At 41.0% G+C, this 22,325-nt stretch overlaps 1 protein-coding gene across 1 annotated transcript; it reads left to right on the top strand.

Moving 5' to 3' along the window:
- The first annotated feature begins 4,228 nt into the window (after positions 1-4,228).
- Positions 4,229-20,488, top strand: LOC115903895 (cytosolic phospholipase A2 epsilon-like). The gene is made up of 20 exons (XM_030948765.1): positions 4,229-4,273; positions 6,934-7,006; positions 7,961-8,097; positions 8,489-8,620; positions 10,099-10,139; positions 10,833-10,875; positions 11,506-11,575; positions 11,770-11,939; positions 12,081-12,161; positions 12,904-12,941; positions 13,604-13,739; positions 14,383-14,519; positions 14,928-15,150; positions 15,850-15,964; positions 16,263-16,400; positions 17,695-17,802; positions 18,325-18,516; positions 18,979-19,145; positions 19,533-19,719; positions 20,280-20,488. The coding sequence occupies exons 1-20, from the start codon at positions 4,229-4,231 to the stop codon at positions 20,486-20,488; spliced, it is 2,442 nt and encodes an 813-aa protein (XP_030804625.1).
- The last annotated feature ends 1,837 nt before the right edge of the window (positions 20,489-22,325 follow it).

The raw sequence follows: 22,325 nt of genomic DNA, 5'->3' as shown, positions 1-22,325 counted from the left end.
GTGATTTTAAGCCTAACTTATTATATGACATAAAGGAAAATATTTTTTTATCACCACAGTGCTACAGTTATACAACACAGCCAACATACCTACAGGCCATAAGAAGGGAGTATAAACTTCTGCTCCCACAGTTCTGCTCTGTGAAACACAAGGTACGACCAGCCCTGAAAAACAAAGACAACCTGAGACACAGCTGGAACCTGGTATTGGATCCCTGGGTCAACTCTGTTTTGCAAGTGCCCCAAAGAGCAGTCACGGAGGCTGGAAATGTAAAGAGGGACAAGTGTGTGCTCACAACCAGCCCCACGATTCGCATCCACATCCTGGGCTCTCTTAGGCTGTGAATGAATCATACGTGATGGGAAGGAGCAGCTTAGGAGGAAGTGGCGTAAGAATTTTCACATATTTTTTTTTTTAAAGCAAAGGGTGTGATTTGGGCACATCAAAATTCCCTGTTGATTTATGTCAGTTTTAATTGGTTTGTACTATGAAAATATATAAAACCTTAACACTTGAATTTGAAGCTTTCAAAATAAAACACCCTGGATCTTGTTTTCCTGGTAAGTTACTTCTCATAATAAAATACCATTCTTAAATTAAAAAGAGAAAGTACTTGAAAATATTTTACTTCCAATAGACAATGAAAACTTTACTGTGTTACTCATTGTAACAGTTTATGTCATGTGCCTATTAAAAAAAGACCCCTCTTATTTGTTCTTATTTGTTTAGTTCTGCCCATGCAAACTGAGTAGAAGTGAGTCAGAAGTCTGAAACAACTAAGACCATCTTAAAACAATCTGAAGACTATGCATGGGATCTAGCACAAAAACACCAATTACATTTGTTGTCGGCTTGCATTTTTAAACTTCCTTCCTTTTCCCTTTTATTGAAAGTGCCTTTTTTTTAAACTATTCTAAACTGTGCTGAGGATGAGCTATAAAAATTATAAATCCATAACAACTTTGCATTCCAGGAGCAAGTCAAATTGAAAGCACACTATATTAATAAGTTTTGTGTCCTAGAGACAACTGGGAAAATTTTGAACAAAGAGTCTATTCAGTCAGAAAAAAAGTCTATCAACTACGAAGTATAATATCGGACTAAAATAAACCAGGGAAAAATGCTTGGGTAAGTTGAAACATTTCATATTAATATTTTACAAAACATTTTTGTTTTGAAACATAACTTCTTTTTAATAGACTGCCTACCTCGTCAGCCCAGGGAACCCAACCTGAAAATAACAGGGTTCCTTCAGAGCCAAATAACATGTTTGGCTCATTACAAAATGACACTCTGAGGATTTTCATTTTAGCAAGGAGTGATGACAAATTATCTTTACAAATTGGTTCACAATGACTTTTCCAACATTTTAGTCATTTTGTCAAAACAAAACTTACATTTTTGTGCAACTGTAGCCCAATATTACCAGGCTAAAGATCACAGCATAAATATTAATATTTGAAACTTGTCAGATTTTAAATAACTATGCACTTCTCTGTTTTTTTTTTTCTTTTTTTTTTTTTTTGTTATATGGTAGTTTTACTAGTCATAGTCAGAAATATAATGCCATGTGCTCTGCATATAATCCTGGGAATTGCTTCCATTTTTACCTGAAAACCCTGTTGTGAAAAAGTAAACACAAGTTTGAATCATAAACTCTTGTCGCCTCCAGTTCTGAAGTAATGTTATTTCCATGCAAAAATTCTGTGTATACAGTACAAGACAATAAACTCTTGTTTGCAAAATGAAAATTCTGCCTTGGTCCACATATTCAGGCATTTCAGTAATATGCTTCAGGTTCACAATGTGAACATTCCTTGTTCCTGGAAAACAAAACTGTTTTTATCTCTGCAAAGAGCATACCAAATACTTGCTGTGAGCATCATGGATAAAGGAATGTCTCAGAGACAGATTGCAGGAGTATGGAGTGAACCATGTTCCCTTCCTCATGCAAGGGCTTTCTCTAATGTGGATTGCAAATGCTGTCCATGAAAATGAGAGTTTTTTGGCCACTGGCACTGTGGGAGTGAGACCCTCAGAGGTGCAGTCGTGGTAAACAGTCTGGTTAATAGTTTTGCCCTCCAAGGAGATATTACAGTAAAGCACTGTCTTTAAACATGACTGACATGCCAATGCTGCCAATTTTCTGTGACCTAATGAAAAAAGCATTTCATCAAGCTACAGCATTGAGCTGGCACCCAGAGGAAACATGCCATGTGTGACAAAACAACCCTTCATGACGTCACAAAATACTGTACCCTATGGCAAAAATTTATTCTACCAAGTTGGCTGTGATGACTGTTGGTATTACTTTGCATGGGAATGTGCAAAGGGGACCTGTGCTGGCTGGTGGCAATGTTTGACCAGTAAGCTCAAGAACACTCAGGGAATGAGCATCTTTTTGCTCAGAGATGATGCACTGGGGAAGCAGGGAAACCAAAAGAATCCCTTTCCCCAGAAAGTTTGATCTGTTATGATCCCTTGATGATGCAACAGTCTTTGGCTGCCTTTTCTAATCCTCTTCCAGTGAGCTGTGAGCTGTGCCAGTTTCAGTGGCACAGGGGTCAGTAGTTTGTGGACAGGGGCAGGTGTCCTGCCCCACCAGTGGTGCCACAGTTGTGCCAAGGACTTTGGGGAGGGCAGCATGAGGTCAGGGCTGAGTTTTGCATCTGGCTGGCAGGTTTCACTGGGTCAGACACAGGCACTTAATTGCAGCTAGTTTGCAGCCAGGGTCAGTTTGAGCTAGAATACGGTGCAGAAGTATTCATGGGTGTGGAGCTAAGCTAAGGAAAGTAATTGCTTCAGGACTCTACATCTAAACACAAAAAAAAATTATAACAAGCCATAGGAAAGGAGAGGGAAGGAATACAATGACTTGAGGAGAGAACCAGCCCTGCTGGACCTTGGCTGAGTAGATATAAACCACCATATGAGTATGCTGCTCTGCATGCCTAGACCTGGGATTGTAGGGGCATGTAGTTCAGAAAGCCTTAAACTGTTTTTTGCAATAGCCGGGTTAGCCTGAGAGCAATAGTTTTCACTTTTTTTTTTTTCTCATTAGCTGTTTTATTATATTTGCTTACTGTCATGGATAACCTAAATTCAATTTATGAACTGTTGCTGTATCTTATGGCAGAGTATATATTTCTATGGGCTTTGAAGTCTTGCTAAGTTGAAATTTCAGTGCCCAGGTAAGAGGGCATCCTTCTCTTATGTTTAGTTTTAAACCTGCCATTGGCCAGTATAGAGCAAAGTGACTCAAACACAATACTTCCACCTGCTGTATGGGCAAAGGTATTTTTTCCTACTTATTTGACCACAGGATTCATCTTCCTACCATAAGAAAATGGGAGGGGAGTAACTAAGAAGTCAGAGGTGGGGCTCTGAGTCAGTTTTTAAAATAGTTGCTCACCTGTACCTGGGACATTTGAACCATTGGTGTCTGTGGAAGCTGGGAGATGTGAGATTGCAATGCCACAGATAACACCGGACGTGTGTGCGAACGTGACCAGAATGGACCAAGATGGCATTTTGTCTCAGGTAAGAAGGGTGCAGAGCAAAGCAAGGCATCTGGGATCTCAAGTGATTGTGCTGCAAGTAGTGCAAAGATGGTACTACTTTATTGACCTACCATTGACTATAATTATTCTGTGCAGGATGAAGGAAGTCAAGGCTTCAAGACCTCAATATTGAAACTTTTAAAGTTATAGTAAACCACAGAAAGAAAAAGAAAACTACTTGGGGAGTAAGAGCTTGTTTACAAGGGGAGCATTTTGAATATTTAGGGGTTTTATAAATTTGAGAGACACCATATATGCAACTTTAGAAGAAGTATTAAGTAACACGGAGGTGTACTTCAAGATGAAAGATTAATAACAGGGTGTGTTTATGGGAGACGGGTTTGCTGTTCCTTTAACAGCCAGGGCCAGGAGCTGCTTCCCTCCCCGTGTGTCATGAAGGGCGGGCCTTACCTGGTTGCTACGCCTCCGCTCAGGCTTAGTGAGGCAAGCGCAGCCCAGGCTGTGGCGCCGGGCACCGCAGGAAACCCCGGTCCTGCCAGGGCTCTGCAGCCAGCACTGACCATGGGCTCCCTGTCCTTGTGGCTCTGAAGTTCTCCATTCCCAAAGAGGATTGCCTTTAAGAGAAATGATGGTTTTTTCAGGGATAACGTTGGCCCTTCTTGTTCCAGGAGCTACTCACTCAAACCTCTCAACAAGGAGACAGAGCTATGCAGCTGAATCCTGATGGGAAACAGTGGACTTCTCTTACAAAGGTAAAGGAGAATTTCAAAAGGAAACTGTAAAGGGGACTTTCCTAATGGGTGGAGGCTGGGTGAAAGCAGATAGGGTTCAGCATCTGCCAAACAATGTAATTAGCTACTGTAACCCATTCAGTTCCCTCCATGAGACACTGTCCCACTTATCACTTTGATCATTCTACTTATATAGTCTTGCTTCATGTTAAATTCCTAGTGTGGCTTCCTGTCCTTGGCACATGGGGAACGTCTGTTTAAACAAGACTGGTATCTTTAAAAGGATAGGTTTCAATAGGCTTTCTCTGTATGTGTCTTGCTAAAGCACAAGGACAAGTTTCCTGCCAGTGTAGAAAGCAAGAGCTGGGAAATTATGCCATTTATTCTCATAATAGTATGGCAGAATCTTAAAGTGGATTTTCAACACCTGATTTCCTGAATTAACCCCTCTTCTGGCCTCTAGTAAAAACTAGTAGATTTCCAGGAACCTTCAGACATGAAATCTCTCTAGGAAATGAGAGGACTAGATGTGAAGGTGTGCTAGAAAAGATTTTTACCTTTCCTCTCTCTAGTTTGAGGCCATTTAGTAATAATTAGGCAATCTTCCTTGTTCTGTTTTGTGATGAGTAAAGTTGCTGAGCAGCAGGTGTTGTGCTCACAGTTTAAGAAACAGCCAACCTTTTCTTGATTAGCTGGATGGAAAACCCAAATATGAGAAAGTACACCCTGCAATACAACTGTCTGCCCTTCAGGGGTTGCAGCAGTTTCAGAACATGCCAAACACCTCAAATTTTTTTGGCAAAATTCACAAAGCTGACAGGACTTTGGTCATTTGTTATTTATAGCTCTGTGATGTCTGAGCCAAGGCTCCTTGGTTATGACAGGGCACATCCACATGCCTGAGTATTTTATTCAATCTGCACTGCCTTCTTGACACATTGGGATTACCATGAAGGTAATCCAGGCTCCAGGGGATCTGATCCATGAAACTGAGTTGAGCCCTTCCAGGAATTGCCTTCTCCAAAGCCAGTCACTGGCAGCATCAGTTATTTGTTCTGTAATTACTGAGCACTTTCTGTACCTGCCTCATTTTTGTGCCTTTAGGAGTTAGGTTGTAGACATGAATTCAAGTGCCCTTGGTAGTCTGATCCACAGCTACTCTTGGGACCCTGTGCAGTGGTTTGACACCCTTGATTTGCACACCCAGGACCTGGTGTGCAGCTGCGCGCAGCACAAATATTATTGGTGCCTTTTCCCAGAGCAGGATGCTTTGGTTACTTGAAGGCTGATTTTACTGTTTCTTCATTAGACTACTCTCTGACTGCCCCCAGTCTCAACATCATTGTATTCATTAACCCTGGTTGCCTGCATTGATACGCTCAGGTTAAACATTTGGAGAGACTTCACATGGATGTATATTCCATTAAGCCTGTGAACACTGATGCCCTTCCCTTTTTGTGAATGGACATTATTAACAGATCACATACCAAATTGTTCTGCTCAGACAGTCCAACTCAAAGTCTTGCTCTCCTTTCAGCACTGCCAGTGTCACACTTCTTTCTCATTGGGTCTGATGAGGTTAGTGTCATGCAAATGCTGCTTCAGGGCTGGCAATGGTCTTTTATAGTCATTTTGCAGTGTAGGTGAAGTCTTTACCTGTCCACGGCCCTGTGCTGTCTTTCAGGTCTTTTGGAGCAAAATTTTCCTGTGAATTTATATTCCAGTATGTTGTGTTTTTTCCCCCCTCTCTGTGACAGTAGAAATAATAAGTCATCTGGGAAGTATTTATTTGTTTATTTTATGGTAAAGGGAGAGGAGATATGAACTCATATCTCCAATTTGAGATCAGAACAGCAATGTAAGAGGCTCAGAAGTCATGCATGAGGTCAGAAACATGGTCTAATATGAAAGAGGGAAGCCGCAAGAAAAAACAGGAGTTTCTTATCAGGTGTGAAACACTGTTTACACTTCTTAGGCAAAACAGTGCAAAGAAGCTCGAGATGTGAAGAGTTTACATACTTCAAAACTAGAGAGAAATTTCTCACAAGAAGTCAGAGGTGACTTTAGCTCAAGAGGGCTGCTATATCCCTGAAAATGCAAAACCCATGCATAGTGAGTAGCATGGTGGAAGTGCAAAGCAGCAATCTCTTTCTCAGATCTTAAAATCAGTTTGGGGATCAGAGGTCAGCATTGAACTCTGCAGAGTACTGTACATTTAAAAGAGCAGGAATATGAGAAAATCATATCTCATAGCCCAGGAGACTGAATATATGTAATGACTGGATAGAAGGTAATCACCACAATAATAGTTCTATCACTTGAAGAAGATCTACGGTGTGTCTTCATTTTCTACCTCAATTTAAAGAATAAATCCTCTCCCAAGCTGGGACTGAATCTTAGCACTTTGTGCAGCCAGATTTTAGATAAGAAACAAATAAATGTTCTAATGAGGTAAATCCTCATATCGTGCTACAGAAGAAAAGAAGTTTTTCAGTCTAGTACTTGATTTAGATGTTAGCAGGAAAACAAATGTATTGGCCATTTCATAAACAAATAGAAAATTCAACTAAATGGTTCCTGAGTTGGGAGTTTATCTCTCTTTATCACTTCTGTCTTCTAAATATGCTATCTCACTTTAGCATTCATTCCTGTCTTTTGTATGTTTGTTTTTTTTCCTGCAGATAGAATCCTCTCTGTGTTACTTACTGACTGTAAGAGTCATAAGAGCGAGAAATATCCACCAGGCAGATGTGTGTAAGTATCTGTAGTGCTCTATAGAGGAGCTCATGGAGGTCCTCTCACCTCTGTGGGCTAATAGCTATTCCTGCTCCAAGAAAAGGTGCTTTCTAGATTTCTTCCTTGAATGGAGGCAGTTCTGTTGTTGGTGTGCTGGTTCCAGCAGTGAACACAGAGTGTGCTGCTCTTCTTTGCATCAGCCCTTCTTCTGAGCTGTGGTAACTTCATTAGGTCACAGCTGTGCCTATCACACACATTTCTCTGTGTCCCCAAAAGGAGCAGTAAAAGCTCTGCAATCTGTTGAAATCAAAAAAATGTGGAAAGATCTCCCATGTTTTCCTCTGAAGTATATTTATGTGACAAAGAACACAAAATGGTTGCATTGAGTAAATACTGAAAGATGATAAGACTTGTCTCAAATTTAGCTTGTATTCAAAGTTTTCTCAATGCTAAGTAATCCAAACTACCATACGCTAATTCTCTGCGTGCCAGCATTCCCAGATAAAAGCCCATCAGGTGTTGTTACATTTTGTAGCTCCTCTGGCTTCTGCTGGCCTGGAACCAAAATATAATAGAGGATTGTATCTTTACTTATGCAGAAATCAGAAAGCTTTTTCTTAATGTTCTGTTTGGCTAAATGAGAAGATATCACTTTGTTTCCTTAATGCTTGCTGCATTTGTCCTGGATTTTTTTATCCTTGGCTAAATTTATTGTTTGATGACATAGAAGGAGGAGAAAACCATTTGTGTTTAATGTATTTTTAATATTTCTAATCACATTTATTTAGAGAAGAGTCATGTCACCCTTCCTTTTTCTCCATTCCTCCTACCTAAATTGTATTGTTTATGTTGAACAAATATGTCATTTTTTATCATAGTGTCTCTCTTTGAAAACAGAACTTCATACTCTTCAATTAATTCTTTCTTGTAGAGCAAATGCTCATTTTAAATATGTTTCTGTTTTCAATACAGTGAGCCAAACTGATTGCTACGTGAGCCTGTGGCTTCCAACTGCTTCAAATGACAAATTTCAGACTAAAGCCGTCAAGAATTGCAAAGATCCAGTCTGGAATGAAATCTTCTACTTCAGGATCCAGAGTCAAGTCAAGGTACTGAACTGGGACTTTTCTGGTAGCTGACCAAGGGAGCTACTGAGAGGTTTTATCCTTTTGCAAAGGGACATAATCAATTTTCTCAAGAGGCAAGGAAAGATGCAGAAAGATGTGAGAATAACTCATACCTCGTGATGGTTTTCCATGCTGTGAAAGACGATTGTCTCTCTCAGCCATAGGTAGAATATGGCATTTGAAATGTCTGTGATTTCCTCTGATTCCACCTCATAGGTGCTGACATGGACTTGCCTTCCTCTCTACTTCCTTCCCTTCTTGTTCTTTATGTCCTCCCACTTCTCACAACAGCTGACTAAAACAGTTGTCCTCAGGATCTCTTGTTTCAAATAAAACCTGACATATTTCTAAAGTCCTTTCCTTCCTTTCCCAGAATGTGCTGGAGCTGGCACTCTATGATAAGGATGTGGTTACTCAGGATGACCACCTCTTCACAGTGTACTTTGACATAGCCAAACTTTCCCTGGGAGAGGAAGTCTTCATGCACTTCAAGTGTGATTCACAGGTGAGGTCTGAAATTAGAAATTAAATAGCTTGGCAAGAATGTGTTTGTTAGCTTCTCTCTTTAAAATGTTATTTGTAAAATTTTGCCTTTTTTCTTTGCTGTGTACCAGCTGCCTAGCCATATAAAAATAAGTTGGTTTTCACTCTGACGTGGGAAAACCTCTTTACTTCTGGATCTGTAGGCACACTGAAGGGTTTGGTGCTGGCCACAGAGGCTCACAAATTTCAGGTGTATTGGCAAAATTGTCACTTTGCTGAGCCTGTCCCCATCGAAGGTCAAGGAGGGTGTCCATGCCAGTAGCTAATCATTTTGTCATAACCTATTACTTAGCCTAATAATTAGGAAGTAAAAACTGTGATCAGAACTAAATGTCAAGCCAGACTAGTTGGTAAATATGGAATGTGGCATGGGTGTTTAAATAATGTCTAAGTCATACCACCCAGATTGGCAGCAAGAAATAATCCAATCTTGAATGTCCAGGGAGACTGAAAGTTGTACATCCCATCTCCCAGTATGTTCTGTCTATCATTCTCCTTTTCCAGCTCCCTTCCAGTTTCTTGTTCATCTGTTGTGTGCCACTCAGTTGAGGAATTACCTTATCTACACACACCCAAGCTCCACACGTCACTTCTTTGTCTTTAAATGTCTTATTTGACAATTTTGTTCCTTGCAAAATACCAAAGGAGCAGTGTGTGGACTTCACTAAGTGCCGGTGAAATTAAAACTTTGGCTAGTTGTAACCCAGCTGATCACTTTGAGTGGTTATAGGTGCCTTATCCAAGCCTTTTCTTTTTGTGTTTGCACAGATACACCAGTTAGAGCTCACAGTCTTCAAGCCTTTGTAAACTTTTTTGTCCTATATTATTAACTTCTTGGTGTCTTTAATTCAGTGGGTAATTTGAGTGACTAAGTAACCTACAGCATGATCTCACTTTGCTGTTCATCATCCCTTCTGTCTCCACTTTTGTTTTCCTCTTGCCTGTCCTTTCTTTCCCCTAAGGATTGTACTCTTTTTCACCACTTCACAGACCAAGCTTTCATTTACCTCTGTCCCAAAGCCCTCAACTTGTTGCTAGACAAAGAGGTTTTCCTCGTCCACAACTGCTTGGCATGTCACCATTTCTCTTCCTGACACCAGAAGGCTTTGGCTCTCCCTTTCAGCACATTTCCTTTCCTTTTGCTGGCAGAGTCAGAATGAGACATCTCTTCCTAGGTCTGTGCCATAGGCCCCACCAGAAGCAGGCAGGCCAAACAATTTCTGTGTTAAAAACTGCTATGACAGCCATCCACAAGCTTCCTATCAGTAGAGAATCTTGAGGCTCAAGACACATAGATCTGAGGTGGTGTGTGCCTCTGTTTTAAATGCTCTGCTGGTCACAAACAATGCATGCATACCCAGATTGTGAGAATGAGACCTTGCATTATGGGAATTGCCAGTAAACTAGTACCAAAATAATTTTCCTTTCTTTATTTTCCAGAGACAAGAGGAGTTGGAGGTGGGATTTGCCTTGGATAATATGTGAGTAAACATGAAATGCAGCATTACCTGGAAAAAAAAAGAAACAGCAGTTCAGAGGCATGAAATAATTTATCTGATTGTTCAGAGTGCATCATTCCCAAGGAATCTGTGCTATGAGCTGTGTCGACAAATGGGTGAATGCCAGGATTACCTCCCATGAACTTCAGGCAAACAGGGAGGACACCCTAAAACCTTTTCTTTGTCTAATGTAGTGAACATTATTTAAGACCAGAATGTTGCTGGTTTGTTATGCGCTTGTGTTTGAGATCAGCAAGAGGGTCCAGCTCCCTTTGAAACACAACATGGAATGATACACTGGATTTCTGATCCAGTGCCTTTATTGTTCCATTGTCCAACGAAGCATGATTAAAACAAAAAAAAAAGTGGATTCCATTAAACCATCCTTGGCCTTAGCTTGGGACTCAGCACAAAATCGCTGCATGGTTTGGCCTCAGAGCACCTCTGGCATTTTTTTTGCTGAGCTCCAGGACCGGATGAGCCAGTAGGATGACAATTGTGCCTTGACATAGTAGAGTGCGGAAATTTGTACAACAAGTCTCCTGGGACTTTTCTTTCAAATCCAATATGCAGGTAAAAATATGCAATAGGAAAAGCAGGAGAAGGGTGGGGTTCATGAACTATACTGTAATTTTAATGAGTTATTGTAAATGCATTTGTGTTTCTGTTTCCTAGTTCAGGCCCTCCTGAAACCATCATTACTAATGGAGTGCTAGTGGTAAGTGTTGTATTTCATCATCTTTCTTGTCTTGTTGCCACACTTGTTTCACTTGACTCACGGTCATCAGGACAACATACTCCTTGACTGAGACAGCCAGCACTGAAACATTGCCATTTTCCACTTCATCATGACACATCCTTGTGGATGGCACCTCTGGAGATGCTGTAGCTGGAACAGCATAGAGATCCCCCATGCCAGCACCTCTTCACTGTTGCAAAGGAAACACATGGTTTAGGTCTGAGATATCAGGGCAGCAGTCAATTCTTCCTTAGACATCAGTCCTCCCAAATTCCCATATTGCTGAAGTGAGAGGGTCTGTCCTGTCCCATGCACTTACAATTTCTCACATTCAAAACCATGCTTTTTACACAGGGACTTCCCATCCCTGACATTTTCTCATTTATTATCTTTGCTTGCTCATGAATTGTGTTTAAAACAATCCTCACATCCCTTGGGGTCCTGAAAGTACTGTTTTTCACTTTGTCCTCATCTTCTCCCTTCTGCAAGCCCTGTTCATCCACACTGCACTCCTGCCTTGCCCTGATTGTGTCCTGTTTAGACTAGGAAACAGAATGTCATATTGGAAAATTCACTGTCATGATGTATTTCACTGTTCATGTCTTACAGTCTCGCAAAATCTGCTGCTTAGAAGTTCAGGTGGTTGAGAAGAAAAAGAAGAAAAAAGGGAAGAAATCAAGTAAGGTTATTTCTCCATCAGCTATTTTTAACTGATATGCTAATATTATGAGCACAATTGGATGCATGTAAGAATTAAAAAGCCCCAACAAATCCAAAACATGAGAAGAGCCTTGTGGTAGATGCTGTATGAATTTTTGTTGCCAGTTTTGATGAGAAAACTAATCTGTGTCTGCTTTTTTGTCATTTCCTTAGAAAAAGAATTCTCCTTTAAAGTGCAGGGCTCTTATGAGGGCACCCAGGACATTGTGCTGGGATCAAATCTGCTCTTCAGCTCCTCCTCTCCTGCCAAATTCCACTATGCCAGATACAAGCAGCCAATGCTGGATGTTACACTACCAGGGAAGAAAGGACCTCCCTCCTCAGTATGTTACAACTGAGCTTTAAAGAACATAATAATGGCATGTAAAATATTAGACACCATAAATAGACAACGCTAATTTGCATTGTGGGCAGAGAGTAACATTCCTTACAATATAAACCTGGGTTTATTTGTATTTTTTCAGCACTCATGTGTGTATGATACAGGCTCTCCAAATATGGAACTTCATTCCATTCCAAGTGGAAAAAACATAATCTTAGCAGAGGTGAGTGCCTGCTTTTTTAGTGGGAGAGGCTGAGAAACCTGGATATGGAAATCTGCATCCCCCTAATGATTACCATGGTACTTTCTAACAATGAAAGCCTGCAGACAAAATACCACAGCCTAACAGTGGTGGGTCTTTCAGCAATTAGGCCAGGTTGTACCTTGTTCTGTTTGAATAGAGGTGGGGCATCTTGCTACTCCATCCTGATATTACTTCACGTGAATGTTGAAGTTCTGCTCTTCCCCTTCTCACACACCAGCAGGGCACCTGAACTGACTGAGGCAGCGTCAGACTCCTGCTGATGCTGACGATGCTTTACAAAACACTTTGAGATTCATGGTTAAAAAATCCATGTAGAATGAAAGGATCATGACTGTTGTGGAGTATAAGCCACAGAAAGAGGGGAACAAATACTGCTGTGTAGAATCATAGTCCTGGCTGGCTGCCTAAGAGGTACTGTTAGTAGAGATGGGTAAAGTATACATTATCATGACTCTGTAAACAGCAGTTATCCTCAGATGTTACATTTACTGCACAACATTAAACATTTTTCAACAGCTTCCCTTTCAGTAAAACACTGCAGTCAATTTGCATAGGCTGCTGGATTATTTGATCTCCTGATTATTCAGAGCACCTGATTTGTACCCACATTGCTAGGATAGCACAAGATAAAATTCCTCCTCAGGCTGCAGGGAGGAAGCAGGTTGTCAGCACTCACATTGTTCACATTCTTGCTTTCCAGGATAAAAGATTCGGTTTATATGCGAAGGCAGAAGACTGGTAAGAGACTTGGCCACTCTTGGAGGTTAACTTTTACTAAGCTGAACTCACCTCACCCTAGGCTCTTTACTGGGGAGGAGGCACAGGAGGACTGTAGGTGGTGTGACCAGGTGATGTGACATTCACATGAGCTGGAAGCAACTGCATGTAGTGTAGTGTAATACATCTAGATAACCCATACTGAGACATGAATAATGAAAAAATATGCATAAAATAGAAAAAATAATATTTCAAGTCAATTATACTATCCAGTGTTATGGTCAGCACAGTCTTTTACCTTTTACACTGGGCTAGAGTGCAGCTGATCATGTGGCATTGATTATGAAGCAGGAACCATTTCTCCCTAATTCAAGAAAGTACAAGAAGTTTTTCCTATAGCTCTTAGTTCACTAAAATATGAGAGAATCCAGACAGCAGGTATCTCAGAAATCAGCTGCAGAAATGTCTTTCCTTAGGTTTTATTTTGATAGCTGCTTAGAAATTTATCAGTCCTTTTTTCTATCCTTCTTTCATGCAGCATTGTATACTTGCTTGGGAGTGTAGGAAAGGGACCTCCTGTAAATGTACTATTTTTTGCATCAGGTTCATTTCATTGCATTGGAAACTCTTAGTTTGTCTACCAACACTAAAATGGAATTTTTTTTTCCTGATCTCTGCTTCAGCCCAGACCACCTTGATGTGCGTTTAGGATTTGACCTCTGCATACAGGAGCAAGACTTTCTCTGCAAAAGGAAGAATTATGTTATTCCTGCTCTGAAGAAGGTTCTGCAGCTGGAACAGGATCTGCTGGACCATGAGGTCTGTAGGGAAAATATTTAAAACATCTCACCGGTGCTTAGCAGTGAGAACTTAATGGCGTAATACAACCTCTTTTTCTTCACAGTTAAAAGTTTCTCTATCTTTCCTCATCGTAAAACTTATATATACCTCCAATACGACCCCATGCCTCTAAATTCACTCTGCTGTTTGTGTCCTTTGCAGTTGCTATCCTGAGTTTAACCCTTTTCCTGCTACATCTTTCTTGGAAGCCAGACCATATATTCCTTATATAGGAATGGCTTCTTCCACACTCCTTACTATTGCTATCCTTATTGATAGTCCCTCCTCTCTTCAGCTCTCTGTGAGTTTTCTTTTTAATTCCTGTTTTTCAATTGATTTTTTTCTCTCTTACTGTTTCTTCTGGTTTGAATTAATGCATTTTTTTGTTTCATACCAAACATCTCTGTTGAACACATTGGAGACAAGTGTCAGATATCTAGTGGTCATTGTTTCTATTCCTGTTCTCTTTTATAAAATAAATGGTAGGTTATATTTCAGTAGAAATAATTTAGAAAGGAGTCTGTGGCTGGGCACAGGTGGTGGTGCCAGGCTTTATGTATCACTCTGTGGTCAGGTACAGCCACTGTGTGATGCTGGCCCTTTCTGTCCCTGTGTTGCACAGAGCCCGGTGGTGGCCATCATGACCACAGGAGGAGGGATGAGATCCTTGACCGCACTCTATGGCAGCCTCAGGGGGCTCAAGAAGCTCAATATCTTGGACTGTGCGACCTACCTGACTGGCTTGTCTGGTACCACATGGTGAGTGGCACTGGGCAGCCCTTGGCTGGAGTCTCCTTCATGACACCAAAGTGCTGAAGGAGGCTGGGGCTTATGTACAGTAGTTTACCTAAAACAACTACTCAGCAGTCCTACTTCTTAATCTTCTTCCAAAATTGACAGAATAAAGTCTTTTCATGGAGGAAAGTCACATAATTTGCAACTATATGGAAACAAGCATTTTTCTAAGAATGGTCTATGGAAAATTGTTCAAGCTGTTTTGAAAGGAGTAATGACTGTGACTTCAAAGCGAACATGACAGTTTCATAGGGAATTGAAGAAAGGAAGCATTAATCAAGAACTTAAACCAGAAACATTAAATGTAGCTATTGCCTACCTCAAGCCTTGGTGTGCTTTTTATCCCTCTTCAACATGTATTTCTCTTCCTAGGACCATGTCAAACTTGTACAGAGATGCTGACTGGTCACGAAAGGATCTCGACAAGCAAATCACTGAGGCTCGAAAACATATGACAAAATGCAAAATAAATTCCTTTTCGTTGGAATATTTGAAGTATTACAAAAAGCAGCTGTGCCAGCGGAAAAGAGAGGGCCGCAAAACGTCTTTTATAGATCTCTGGGGGCTTGTCCTGGAATCTTTTTTGCATGAAGGGGTACAGTATATCATAAAGCAGCATTTACTGTGGCTTACCATTTTCTGAAAATTTATTTCTGAGGAAGATATTTTTCTGTTGGCTCTGAGAAAAGCAGTTTCTTACGAGACTGTGAAAGCAAATGCACAGCCATTCCCAAAACATTTGATGCCAGCCTTGTAGATCCTCATCCATGGTGGAAATCAGCATTCTTACTTGTGAAATTTTGAATATGTTTTTCTGAGAAAAGTCCAACATTTCAAGACTAACATTTTGAAACAGTATTACAGTTTAAGAATTGTTTTTCATATTCTGCAAGTTACTTGTTTAGAAATAACAAAATTGCAGATATTAGGCATGCCTATGAGAGGTGTTAACAAAAGGACCTGCAGACATTTGAAAGCTGTGAGGTCTTCCATAAAGCTGCAGCACAATGCAATAACGTGTTTTATATCAAAACATTGCTTTCTACTCTTTGTTATTCCTTTCCATTTTCATCCTAATCTATCATCAAATTATCTGGCATCAGATTGGATGGGTGCAGCTATTTCAGTAGCAGAATGTCTGTGGAAATTTTGAAAAACATGGAACATTTCAGAAGATAAGCTGAGCACACATCATACATTAGAGGCAGGAATTTTCCTGCCCTGCAAGCTTAGATGCAGAGAATATTGCCATGCTAATTTTTGTCTCAGTGTAACTGTATTTCTGGAATCACAGAAAGACAACCACAGACTCTCTGATCAGCAACAGGCCATTGATCGTGGTCAGAACCCACTTCCTATCTACACTGCAGTCAATGTCAAGAACAACTACAGCACTCTGGATTTCAAAGGTAATGATGAGTCTTTATATTTAGGGTGGTAAATAATGGAACAGTCTTTAAAGACAGCCTAAAACCCCTCCCTTATTTGAAGACCAGAATTTTAGCTGATGTATATTCATATAATACCCTTGTGGTCAGGTAAAAGTTTGACTGTCTATGCAACAGACTCAAAACTATTCCAAAGCCTTTCCATGTTCATGAGTTTTCGGTTGTAGCATGCTTATAACTCATTGCTATTATTAGACTCAAAAATTATTTTGAGGGATGTAATAAAACATTGTTCTCTTCTCTGGGTTCTTTTTTACAGAATGGGTGGAGTTCACCCCATATGAGGTAGGATTGCAAAAATATGGAGTTTTTGTTCGCACCGAGGATTTTGGCAGTGAGTTCTTCATGGGACGATTGATGAAGAAGGTCCCTGAATCCAGGATCTGCTTCTTGGAAGGTAAGCTATTAAAAACAACAAATTATTTTATTGCTTGTTTTGTTTTGGGGGTTTTGGTTTTGGGGTTTTTTTTTTGTTGTTGTTGTTGTTTTTTTCTTTTTTTTAATGTGAGCTATATAAACTACACTCTAATAAAATATTGATGGAGGACTAAGATGGCAGTTTCACCAGAGAGGATAAATATATTTTTGCCAAATTAATACTTACTATAATGGATTCAGTTTACAATAAAGAAGAAAATTCAGAGGGACAGTCAGTTATTTATAGCAGTTATTTACAATATTAAGCCTAGTTTTGAATTAAAATATAGTATGGCTTCCAGTACAACAATAAAATTGAGGTCCCTGTGAATCCATGGTTCAGCCCATGCTACCCCAGAAGGGTGAACTTCCGAGCCTATTGCCTGTCTCACGGGTAGTCAGTGTTTTGTATGCTCCCTATAAACATTTTACATGAGACTTCAGGCTGATTCTCTGCATCAGGGTGTGTTTGAGCTTGCCAGGCCCTCCAGCTCCAGAGGAGCAGGCCACATGTCCCTGGCTCCAGTTTGCACGCTGCCTGGGCAAGGCTGGGGGGAAAACAACACAGCCATCCTCAAAATATTTTTGCTGTTGGCTGCAGCAGAGCATGGCTATGTGTTCTCCTGACAAATAGACAAGCTGTCAACTTGTGACTGACTTCACAAGCAAACTTCTCTTTGACTGGCCACTTGACTGAGCAGAAGGAGACACTGTACTATTTTCACCTCAGTCTCTGCTGGATTGTCCCACATTTGCGCTCCCTGAATAAAGAAACAGTGAGAACTTGTGCCCTAATGGATAACCAAAGAAATTGCTTTTCAAGCTCAAAAATTCAGGGTCAAAACTGATCCCTTGGTGTGTTAACAGGCTTATTCTCAAAAAGGGAATCCTACAAAAGCAGAGGCTGTAAGATTATGTTGTAGTTATGCCCTTATCAATATAATTTCACATAAAATCTCTTGGATTGCAAACTTTCATTCTTTCTTTTTGTACAAGCTCCATGATACTTGGGAGTTTTTCCTAAAAATACAAAGTCCATATTAATTCACAAAGATCTCCATTAATTCACAAAGATCTCCACAAAGATCTTTTTGTCTAACATAGACAAAAAAATGGATATCAAAAATAAGGTCTAAAACCCAGGAGCCAAATAAAAATGACATGCCATGCTTTTAAAACTAAATGACAAAAAACAAACTTCACAAGTTTCATCATAGCAGTTTGAGATTCATAATATGTGAATGTTTGAATTAGAAAGCTCTTTTCTTTCACAGGCATGTGGAGTAGTTTATTTTCATTCAATGTGTTATATATCTGGAATTTGTCCCATTCATCAGAAGATTTCTGGCACAGGTGGACCCGGGACCATATTGACAATATAGGTAAGCAGCCATACTTCTTTTTCACTGTGTATTTATTGTTAAATGGAGTTATATGTCTCATACTGCAAAGTATAAATAAATAATTTTAAAATCTCCAGTCTTGTGATCTGTCAGGGGTCAACACTGATGCTGGTAGATGATTAAAATGTTCAGAAATATAATACTGATCTATAAATTATTAATAAAGCAAAATGATTTTGACCGATTCAAGTGGGAGCTACGGTAATAAAAAGAAGCTCAATACATGTCCTTTTCCAAAGCCTGTTCTACAAATGTGTGTATGTCTGGAGTGGACTTTTATTGCTGTTTGACACTGTATCTTGGGGGTCTTTATCCAAGCCAGACTGTGTAAAGAAATGGTATTTGTCTAGTGAGAGTAGCTTCTCATTTTCTGTTTTGTTTGGTCACCTATGTATGCTGGTCCTTTAAAAAAGACAGAGCATCAGGGTTTATTACTTACCTTGACTTCTGGAGGGCTGTGCCTGCTCTGGGCAGGTGGACTTTACCAGTTTTTCCCTGCAGAGGAGGAGCCTGCGCTGCCCGTGCAGCCACAGGAGCTGCGTACGCGGCTGTCCACGCCGCCCGGGCCCCTGGGCAGCGCCCCGCGCGCCGCCCTCACCGACCGCGTCTGCCTCGCCCAGGAGCACAACTTCCTCAGGGGCCTCCAGATCCACAACCACTACCTAGAGAACACCCACTTCTGCAGGTGGAAAGGTAAGACCTGTGGGCCTGGGGAGAGAATAAAGCAGCTGAACAAAACAACCCCCCAAATCTGACATTACTGGGGTTGGAGGCTGATTCTGCCCCAGGTTTGGGCAGATTGATCTCTGTTAGATCAATGTATGATTGATCATACTGTGGGACGTAGCATGGCGTGGTGTTGATTTACGTGTCAGCGGTTTGCTGGTGGCACTCACCTCTGGAGGCTGGGCCACCAGGTCCTTCCTCTCCTCCAAGACACATCAGTGGGGAGATATGCTAAATCCCCTTCATGAATGTTGTTACTGCAGGTCCAAAACTGCATGTGACTGGAGCTGAGAGGGCAGAAGAGAAGGGATATGGCAAATCTCCTTCCTCCAAGGACTGTAACCAGCTAAGGCTCTGTGGACATGGTGGAAAAACAGGCCAACAAGTTTTGCGGTATTCCACTCACAGCAAGAATTTTTTTCCTTTCAGATACTGTATTAGACACATTTCCTAACCAGCTGACACAATCAGATGAATTCCTGTCTCTGGTAGATACTGGATTTTTCATCAATACAAGCATCATGCCACTTTTAAAACCAGAGAGAAAGGTGGACGTCATCCTGCATTTAAATTACAGTGCAGGATCCCAGATACAGGTGAGAGTAATTGAAACAGTCTTTATGTCTTCTTCAATATGTGTATACCTATAAATTTTTTAACACTTAGGTGCTTTTTATATTGGTCCTACTAAAAGTCTTAACCTTTAGCATTTTTAGCTTAATGGTGAAGCACAATGCGTCTTTTATAGGCTGCATGTAGTCTCGTTTGTTTTTCTTGTAGATAAACTGTATTGTGCTAAGACTCAGGAAAACAAAAAAAAAAATCACAAAAAACTTCTGTCCAGTGTCACAATGCTTTTGATTAGGGGTTAAGAGCTTTTGCACAAGCAACTTAGAAGATATCTACTTTATTACTGGACTCAGGAAATCCTGACCCTTAAAATCCTATTTGAAGTCTTAGTACTGCTCTGTTCCTTGATCCAGGCTTTGGACCAGACCTGCAAGTACTGCTCTGAGCAGGGAATCGTTTTTCCCAGGGTGGACTTCAGTGAAGAAGACAGGAAAAAGCTGAAGGAATGTTACCTCTTTGATGGTGCTGAGACTCCAGGAGCACCAGTGCTGCTATTTTTCCCGCTAGTTAATGATACCTTCCAAAAATACAAAGCACCAGGCAAGTACTCAAACAGGTTAAAAAGAAGTTTTACATCATGGACAGCCTATTAAAAGGAGTATATATAATACTCCAACTCTTGAACTTCACTGTTGATTCTTTTCAGTACATCAAACGTTTCTGTTGCTTAAAGTTATTTTTTTTAACCATGTGAGATTTGATGCAAGGGCTGTGATGTTTCCATCCCTAAGCTAGTTATCTTGCAGGTAATTAGCTTTCAGGTAACTTTGATGTTTCTACTAATGTGTACTTCCATAGATACATACTGTAGGTACCTTCAGGTACAGCTAAGAACTAGGCTGCAGGCCCATGTAAGAATAATCACCCTTTTTTCTCCCCTCATCCTGTGAAGCCACTCTGGTATGCGCTTGAGTCAGAGACTGAGCTGCCAATTTGAATAAGAATTATTTGGGTTTTTTAAAAATTAAAGCCAAACAAGTAATTTACACTGTGAACTCTCTCTGTGGAGAGACACCTCCTTTCCTTCCTCTGTTAAGAGTTTGCTTGCTTATGACCAGGGTGATTTCTCTCAGCGGTGATTTCTCACCCCTTCCTCGTAGGTCAGAAGCGCTCAGAGTCAGAGATGGAAGATGGCAAAGTTGATCTCTATGGCTGCTGTTCCCCATATTCAACATACTCCCTTCAGTACACTGAGAAGGCGTATGACTGCCTGGTTCAGCTGGGTGAATACAACATCCTCAACAATGAAGACCTCATTATACAGGCCTTGCGCACAGCAGTGGCACGGAAAAGGCAGATGAAGAAATAATGTCAGACAAGACAGGGTGCTTTTAAGTCCTTTAACCTGCTGAGAGACTGAAGGTCTCTTACTATTAGCCAGCAGGCTTCAAAGCATTCCTGCTCAATCTCACTAAACGGTAATCTCAGGTGAACAAAAAAGAGTGAAGAAAAACTTTTTCTCCGAAGAATTTCACTGCGGAAATCTGTTGCAATTCAGTTACAACAATGGAGTATGAATCGTTGTATGGTACAGAGGATGGGCAGCCACAAAGAAGAAGGTGCTAAAATGATAAAAAACATGGTGCTCGTTGCCCTGAGAAAGAACTTTAAGTGTTTAAGCCTGACATCTTCAGGGCAGACCACATTAAAAGCATATTTTATTAACTTGGCTTGTGTTTTGTATTTGCAAGGTGGTCCTGAGACAAGCAGCAACCTTTGGGACAGGTTTGTGACTGGGATCATGGCACGCTGCATGCTTAGAGAAAAGCACATGCAGTCTGGAGAATAGCACTGTGGAAAGGGACCTGGGGGTCTGTGGCAAGTTGGATATGAGCCAGCAGTGCCCTGGCAGCCACAAGGGCTAAGCTTGTCCTAGGGGGCATCAGGCCCAGCATCACCAGGCGGGCAAGGGAGGGGATTGTACCACTCTGATCTGCACTGGGGTGGCCTCGCTTCTAGTCCTTGGTGTGGTTTGGATGCTACAATGTGGCAAGAAAGATACAAAGCTATGAGAGAGTGTCCAAACCAAGGGCACTGAAACCATGAAAAGCCATGAGGGGAAGTGACTGAGGGGTGACTGAGGTGACTTGGTCTATTCAGCCTGGAGAAGAGGAGGCTAAGGGGAGACTTCATTGCAGTTTGCAATGTAAATATCTGCAATGTAAATGCAAATACCAAATATCTTGTTGGTTTGTCAGGTTTTGGGTTGGTTTTCTGGTTGGTTATATGTTTTTCTGTAGGTTGTGGACTTTTGGGATTTGGGGTTTTTTTGCTGTAGTGCTTTTAGAAGGTTACATTGAAAGGTTAAACTTAGATTGAGTTTCTCAGAGTACATAACAGTAGACTATCTACAATTTGTTGCCTACTGAAACCACCTGTGGTACCATTTAAAATTCTTTGGAATGCAGAAGATACAGACTAGAATATGAAATGCTGTGCTTGTTGCATCCCAGGCTGTCAGTGCACACTGCTGGCCCATACAGAGCCTGGCACTGACCAGCGCCCCCAGGTCCCTGTTCTGCAGGGCTGCTCTCCAGCCACTCCTCTCCCTATTTCTACTTGTCTCTGGAGTATCTTGTGTCTTCCTGTATTGGGTTTACATGGCAGTGTTGGTAGCACAGTGGACTGCTGCTGGGGTGGCCTCTGTGGCTGCTAGCTGCATTTCAAGGCTGACATGGAGGATTTTATCTTTGCTTTCCAAACAAGTAGGTAAAGATATTCACAGTATGCTTGGCTGAGTTGTGCTACTCTGAAGCTTCAATCAGCATCATCAGCCTGGCAGAGGCAGCAGGACACGGTGTTTCAGCAATGACAGGCCAGCCAAGGACAACAGCGCTCTGTGCAGCTCTCAGTTCTAGAATACAGAGGAGAAGTCTCAATGACAGGGAGGGGTGCCTGTGAAATGCCTGCCTTGTTCCTACAAGGGAGCTCTCTGGATATACTCATACTTTTATTTCTCTACTGCTGGAAAGTTGTAGCTTTAATAGTGTGGTTTGTCCAGGGTAAATTCTTGGAAGATATTTTTTGTAGATTATAAACAGGTTTTGCCTCTCAGCAATTCTTTACTTTGCACCTATCCTTCCAGAATTAAAGTCTGAGAATTTGTGTTGTTGTAGTGAGGCAGGCCTGATTTTCTCATGACCAGT

Source organism: Camarhynchus parvulus, chromosome 5, assembly GCF_901933205.1.
Source record: "Camarhynchus parvulus chromosome 5, STF_HiC, whole genome shotgun sequence".
NCBI lineage: Eukaryota > Metazoa > Chordata > Aves > Passeriformes > Thraupidae > Camarhynchus > Camarhynchus parvulus.
The sequence above is the reverse complement of the archived record's forward strand: the minus strand, read 5'-3'. Positions and strand labels throughout refer to the sequence as shown.